This window comes from Triticum dicoccoides, chromosome 5B (genome assembly GCF_002162155.2).
Source record: "Triticum dicoccoides isolate Atlit2015 ecotype Zavitan chromosome 5B, WEW_v2.0, whole genome shotgun sequence".
In the NCBI taxonomy this organism is placed as follows: Eukaryota; Viridiplantae; Streptophyta; class Magnoliopsida; order Poales; family Poaceae; genus Triticum; species Triticum dicoccoides.
The window spans coordinates 336,028,465-336,035,364 of NC_041389.1; the positions used below are offsets into that span (position 1 = coordinate 336,028,465).

The 6,900-nt window shown below is 40.2% G+C and overlaps 2 protein-coding genes across 4 annotated transcripts in view; one reads left to right on the plus strand and one right to left on the minus strand.

The window, feature by feature from the left end:
• The first annotated feature begins 381 nt into the window (after positions 1 to 381).
• LOC119305474 lies at positions 382 to 2,632 on the plus strand. Of its 2 annotated transcripts, XM_037581985.1 has the most exons (4): positions 382 to 1,758; positions 1,864 to 1,965; positions 2,030 to 2,119; positions 2,219 to 2,632. In XM_037581985.1, the coding sequence occupies exons 1-4, from the start codon at positions 692 to 694 to the stop codon at positions 2,373 to 2,375; spliced, it is 1,416 nt and encodes a 471-aa protein (XP_037437882.1). In that variant the 5' UTR covers positions 382 to 691; the 3' UTR covers positions 2,376 to 2,632. The 2 variants fall into 2 exon arrangements, with proteins under 2 accessions (XP_037437882.1, XP_037437883.1); XM_037581986.1 differs by lacking the exon at positions 2,030 to 2,119.
• Positions 2,633 to 3,486: 854 nt separating this feature from the next.
• LOC119308766 (bifunctional aspartokinase/homoserine dehydrogenase 2, chloroplastic-like) overlaps positions 3,487 to 6,900 on the minus strand; it is a 14,423-nt gene continuing 11,009 nt past the window's right edge. For both annotated transcript variants that reach the window (XM_037584909.1, XM_037584908.1), the window contains exons 14-19: positions 6,122 to 6,347; positions 5,534 to 5,679; positions 5,102 to 5,237; positions 4,357 to 4,440; positions 4,177 to 4,269; positions 3,487 to 4,001 (exon numbers count right to left, since the gene is read on the minus strand). In XM_037584909.1, coding sequence (XP_037440806.1) covers positions 3,756 to 4,001; positions 4,177 to 4,269; positions 4,357 to 4,440; positions 5,102 to 5,237; positions 5,534 to 5,679; positions 6,122 to 6,347 — 931 coding nt within the window. In that variant the 3' untranslated portion in view covers positions 3,487 to 3,755. The remainder of the gene's footprint in view (positions 4,002 to 4,176; positions 4,270 to 4,356; positions 4,441 to 5,101; positions 5,238 to 5,533; positions 5,680 to 6,121; positions 6,348 to 6,900) is intronic.

Here is a 6,900-nt window from a genome sequence, read left to right on the forward strand (position 1 = left end):
AGAGGAGGATGAGGAGTTGCATGAGGCAGAGCATACTCCACATGTAGAGTATGACAAATTAGACCCTCCAATGACAAAAGGCTTTACATATCCCAGCATGAAAGAGTTCAAGTTGGCACTTTCTCAGCATGCAATCAAACGTGAATTTGAGTATAACACCGAGTATAGTACCCGTCATCGGTTTAGGGGCTATTGTTCAAGACGGGATGCAGATAATTGTCCCTGGAGGATACATGCTTCTAAAACAGAAGATAAGTGTACCGTGATGGTAATTGTTTAACTTTACCCATTTGTGAACATTTCTTGCATAATTGTTAAGTATTTTTAGCTAATTACATCTGTTTTCTCTTTTGAAGGTGAAGAAAAACCCATGTGGTCATGATTGCTCTAGTACAAGAAGGAAAAAGAAGACGAAGAATGGAACCAAGCATTGGGTATGTGATAAGGTGAAGGATTGGCTGATTGAAGATGCAACTCTCGGAGCGAAAGCATTGTAGAAGAAGATTAAAGAACACCACAAGGTTGACCTCCACTACAAGAGAGTATATATGGGTTCTTCTTTGCTTTGAAACCTTGCATAGACGGATTCCTTGGTGGGTGCAGGCCATATTTGGCAGTAGATAGCACATTCTTAACAGGCAGGTTCAAGGGGCAGCTGGCTAGTGCTACCGCTGTAGATGGCCATAATTGGATGTATCCACTTTGTTTTGGAATTTTTGATTCCGAAACAAATGAGAACTGGATTTGGTTCATGCAATTGCTTAGGCAAGCCATAGGATCACCAAGGGGTTTAGCCATAAGCACTGATGCCGGGCAGGCGGTGATGACAGGGGTAAAGGAAGTTTTCCCAGAAGTAGAACATAGGGAATGCATGTTTCACTTGGTGTCAAACTTCAAGAAAAAGTATCACGGAAAGGTATTTGATGACCATCTTTGGAATGCTGCTTACTCATGGAATACATATATATTTGAGAAAAATTGGGTTGCAATGGAAACAGCAAAGCCAGCAGCAACTGCATATCTTAGGAAATGGCACACTAGGTTGTGGACTAGGAGTCAGTTCTCAACCATTTGTAAGGTGGACTATGTAACCAACAACCTGGCAGAGTGCTTCAATAATTGGATTAAGCACCACAAGTCTTTGAACTTGGATGACTTAATGGACAAGCTTAGGCAGATGATTATGATCATGTGGAATCGCCGGAGAAAAGTAGCAAAGAAGTTAGTTGGCTTAATTTTGCCCCACATAATTAAGAAGTTGAATGCAAAGAGTAGAGAGTTGAACTTGGAGGTGGTAGAAAGCTCGGAAGAAGTTGCTGAAGTTACTCAATTGGGAGGCAGCGGGTTTAGGTTTGTCGTCAACTTGCATGACAACACATGCTCTTGTAGACAATGGCAAGTTTCTGGCCTTCCTTGCAAACATGCTCTAGCATTCATCACATCACTTGTCAATGCACATATACAGAATTATGTGGACTCGTATTACTCCATTGACAAGTTTAGAGCAGCTTATGGCCAACTAATCCCTTCTATGTGTGACAAGACCCAGTGGCCTAAATCTAACCATGGATTCTTCATGCATCCACCCTTGTTAAAAGCCGTAGCTGGTCGGCCCCAAACAGAGAGGCATAAGGGTTGTAGTGAGAAAAAGAGGAAAAGTGGCCAGCACTTATGCCCTATTTGTAAGGAATACGGGCACCATTGGCACAAGTGCAAGAAGGGGAACAAATATGACATTGCTGCTTTGATGGAGTTGAGGTAATCAACTATGCATTCTACTTTCTTATGCATGTTAACTACTCTCTTGCATTACTGTTTTGTAATCAACTATGCATGTGAACTACTTTCTTATTGCTCATGTAGAGAACCACCAAAGAAGAGGAGGAAGACTACCAAATCAGCCGAGTCATCCATTGTGCCAAGAGGTGATGAAGCACCGGCAACCGCTATGTATTTTCCACCAAGGTTAGCAAATCTGAATTTAATTTGTGCCAAATGAAAACTGAGTGTGCATTCATCTAATCCATAGCCAAAGCTTAGAAATTACAACCAAGAAGAAAGGAAAACATAGCCAAACTTTGAAGACTACAAACAAGAAAAATGCAAAAGGGTGTAAAAGGTGATCTTTGCTAATTCTGAATTTTAATGTCAAATACTATGCATAGTTCATATTGTTATTTGCTCTAAGACTACTGTTGCCATACATGTACAAGTGCAGATCAGGGAAGGGGAAGAAGATGGAGCTTGCTAAAAAGGATGAAAGTTGTCCTATGGTGCCACCATTCGACAGCCCCGCAATGAGCACAAGAAGCAAAAAAGCTAACCCAGCCAGCCCCGCAATGAGCACAAGGAGTAGAAGAAGACTTAGCTTGTGAACTAAATTTAATTTCTTTTAGTTAGAGTCACTTCTGTTGCTGCTCAAGTCATGTTGTGTGGACTTGGACTCATATGGGAACCTTATGTCACTTTTGTGTAGTCCATATCATGGACTTGGACTATGTACGCGAACCTGGACATGATGACAATCCTTTTGTGTTGCTCATATGATGTAGATTATGATGTATGTGTGGGATTGGACTCATATGTGATCATGTATATGTTGGAAGCGATATATGTGTACTTGGATGGGGGCCTGTATGTTTATGTGCAAATCTGAATACTATTTGTTGAAATATATGTATATGTGAATTGTGTGATCTGGATGTGCATCAAATTACAGGGGAGGTTCTGCCCAAATTTTGAACTAAATTGTGAAAAAACTGTTGCTTTTTACTGTGGGAAGAATTTTGATCACAAGTTCATCAAGGGTAAAAACGTCTTCTCAGGTGTCATTTCACACCGTTAGAGGTCAAAATGGATGGAAATGTTATAAAGGGAACAAATTTTAGCATTGGTGTTATATAAGGAAGAAAAAGTTTTGCAGTGTCAAATAAGGCAAAAAAATTTAAGGTAGTGTTAGATAAGGAATTCTCTCTATATAGTACTCCCTCCGTTTCTAAATATAAGTCTTTGTAAAAATTTCACTATGAAACCATATATGGATGTATGTAGATGCATTTTAGAGTGTAGATTCACTCTAGTCAATAGTAAAATCTCTATAGAGACTTATATTTAGGAACGGAGGAAGTATATCTTAAAAAAAAGCAGGGAGGTGTTAAATCCATAGAACCTTGACGAAGAAAAATACAGCGGTGGTATGTTTGATTCCGAACACTGATATCTTTTCTGGAATCCACATCTGCTCTCTGAGAGTTGATGACACTCTCTACAGTTTACTAGGAAGAGAAAAATCAGGAGTCCACATGGATTCCACATTCAAACAAATCCTTACAAGTAGGAAATGAGGGCAAGCAAGTTAATTCACCTCCCCCCTCTCGCAGTTACAGATATTTGATTCTATGTTCTCAGAGCTAGCACTTGCTTACAGTAAGTTGAAATATATACCAAGCCAACAATAGCAAAGCACCAAGGCCGGCAGGGCGGCAGTTGTAGAAAGAGACATTCCCTTCTTTATTGTTGCATTGATAATTTAGTAACAGTTCTGGCATGGGTGGCAAACAAAACAAAACAAAACAAAACACCTGATCCCTACACCCCCTAACAAGGAACAGCACACTGGCAAACAAAACAAAACACCTTATTTGCTTTCCTCGCAAGTATTCAGAACAAAATACTACCAAGTCCAATATTGTGGAAAAAGAGTACAAGTTGCCGTCCATCTACCCCGGAAAATCTACCAATACAGGCACAGATGTCTATGAGGGGGCGCCGAGGTAGGACGCCAGCCGCAGGATGTCGCAGAAGACGCCTCCGGCGGTCACCTCCGCGCCTGCGCCCGGCCCTCGCACGATCAGCGGCTGCTCCTTGTACCTCGAAGTGGTGAAGGCGATGATGTTGTCGGAACCAGATAGCTGGGCGAATGGGTGGTCCCTCTTGTACCGCTGCAGTTCTACCCTTCCCTTTCCGTTCAGCACGTCCACCACTCCCACGTACCGCAGTACCTTCAGGTTATAAAATTCAATCACCTCTACTCAAACAAGTTTGCAAACATCCAGAGTAGATGTACTGGAGTGGGCAATTTAGATTTGGGAATTTGAACAATTCTGGTTATAGTCACATGCTATGAATTGAAACTAACATGGGGGCAATTTAAGAAAGTGAGAGAGGTTTACTCACTTCGCCTGCAGCCTCAGCCTCATGGCGCTGTCTGGCCCAATCCTGGTCAAACGATGGTAGCTTTTGCATGAATTCATTTGGCGACGAGCATGACTGCAGGCGAACCCAGTTAGCATGTGTAAAGCTGTAAATGTGTAACATGGTATTGGCTATTATGAATAAGATATAACCGGTCCTTACCTTTAGCGCCTCTGGCACAAGGCTCCCTACCGGGATATCCGAAAGCTCAAGTCTCAAACCAGACTCCCTTGCAAGGATAATGACCTGCTCAACCCAAAGGCCACAAATTATGATGAAACACTTAACAAAAAATGTTAATGGAAAACATAAGTCCGTAAAATAAAAACTGGAACAACAAAGCCGAAATTATTAACCCAGTATTTTTTTTCTTTCATTTTACCCAAGTCATCAAAGAATATAACGTCTGTCAGAACTACATTTTGGTTTGCAGATATGGCATTGTCTACCTAAACAAGGAAAAGCTAGAAACCTCGTCAAGTGATTGGATATGAAATGCGAGATCAACATTGCATTCGAGAAGCAGATGGAATAGTAAGCTTGAGAGAGATTGAAATGTTAACCAAGGGCAAGTGAAGGGAAACTGCATATGGGAACACCTGTTTATATGCACGAGACTAAATATATACTTGAGAGGAATCCTGCCAGAGAAATGGGCCAAGGAAGAATGTGGAACCTTGGATAAAGGCTCCAAGGGCATATCTGGTACCCAATGTCACCCAAGAGTATTTGACTTGGCTAATAGGGAAGGCTTAGTCCAAATCAAAATAGATGTTGCAAAGCTTATTGTTGATATGAAGATGGGAATCAGAAATGAATCAACCAAATTGATATATCTGGGTAGAGCAATATAGCAAAAAATAGCATGGAATTTGTGACAGTATCTTCAAAAGAAATCAAGATCTACCTTTCTGGCAACATCTGTTCCAGATAGATCATCTCTTGGGTCTGGCTCAGTGTATCCAGCTTCTTTTGCTTCAGCAACAACATCACTAAAGCTCCTTGTTCCTTCAAAATTGTTGAAAATATAACTCAGAGTTCCACTGCAATTGAAACAGTGAACATTGTGTCAGCCAGCATCTTAGTACTATATTTATTGAACATAAAAAAACACTGTGGCAGTGGATTCTTGTTCGCCCTGCTGCAATCTCTTGTAACCAAAACCTATTTCTCCTCTTAATGAAAAGGTGTGCAAAAGCTTTTGAAACAAAAACCTCTATTCACGAACAAAAAGAGCATCTACTTCTGCAAGTAATTCCACTGTCATATCTCGTGACTAGCTTAAAAATATAGTTTGTGAAAGTAAAACTTGGTTTGTGTTCCTGAAGCATAAACACACCTGAAAATGCCTTCAATACGCAATATCTTGTCACCTGTCTCCAGAAGACCTCGCAGGGTGCTAATTATTGGCAGGCCCGCACCAACAGTTGCTTCATAAAAGTAATGAGTATATGATGCACGCTGTAGAGTCCTTAGTTTCAGATACTGCACACACAAAAACATTTTCTTTAGTCTATACAATCCAGCAGACAATCACAATCTGGCATGCAGAGGTGCATGTTAGAGTAGTACACAGGGGATGAACATTAATGTGTGTTCAGGATCTTCATTCTGAGAGCAGCAAGATCTCAAATACAGAATTTAAAATTATTGAGCAGCCATGTTTCCGCTCACTGACTAATATTTGACGACTGGGCATTTAAATAACTGGCTGGTCATTTAAATTGGTAAAGTTTTTGTAAAAAGCATCATTATGTGTGCCTCTTTTTTCATTTCATATTTAGAACATATGCAGCAAAGTAGACTCGGTCCATTTAAAGCTCGTAATGTGAAGTCAATTGATGTACAGTCCATGAACATTAAAGAGCTTAAATATTATTTCAAAAACAAAAGGCATGGAAATATGTTTAGCCAGCCAAACATTTACCCGATCAAGTGGACCAGAATTTGCTTTTTTATTCGGTGTGATGACATGGATACCCTTCTTCAACCAATCATAGTAGTGAGATGCCACATTTGTATCTGCTGTGCAGTCCACCAATACTTTGTTTGGAAACACATGGTCCTCAGACAAATGGCGAACAAAATTAGCAAGATCAGCTGGTTTTGCTTCCTTTTGCATTTCTTCCTTCCACCTGGTTAGGTCTACTCCCCTACACAAAGAAACCCCCCAAAAAAAAACTGTGAGACATGTAAATGAAGAGGAATGTAACATATTAATATAATATTTGTCAAGCTTCATGCACTACCCAACGCAACCAGAAGTCCAAACTGATGGAAAGGGCTAGGCAATGCACATATATACTTCAGCAATATTAAACTAAAATACGAAATGATGGCCAAATTATTAATTTGGTTAATGAAACACTTTCGGTGAGACAGAAAAAAGATATCAGTACTGGTTTGTATCTAATTCAAAATCTCTCAGGATCCTGCCTAACTAATTGTAATGCAACATTAAATAACTCCCAAACTACAATATTAGGTCATTAATGAGGGAGCAAACAAAAGTGTAATGGGTAACCAGGAATTCTAGTTACATGGTGCCATTGACAGTCATGGGAAATGCCCAAAAAAAGACAAGCAGAGATTCATCGGAAAGCACCCACTTTTAGTCAATCATGGAAGAAGATTTATCAACAAAAATGAAGGTAAATCTTTGCAGAAAAGCAGCACGATCGCAAAACAAAGGAACAATTAGTTTGG

What these genes read in the sequence shown, in the direction of transcription:
- LOC119305474 (XM_037581985.1), top strand. Translation starts at nt 692, where the DNA reads ATGTATCCACTTTGTTTTGGAATTTTTGATTCCGAAACAAATGAGAAC. An exon ending in GCTGCTTTGATGGAGTTGAG is followed by an intron (nt 1,759 to 1,863) that starts GTAATCAACTAT and finishes TTGCTCATGTAG; the next exon opens with AGAACCACCAAAGAAGAGGA. An exon ending in GCTATGTATTTTCCACCAAG is followed by an intron (nt 1,966 to 2,029) that starts GTTAGCAAATCT and finishes TCTAATCCATAG; the next exon opens with CCAAAGCTTAGAAATTACAA.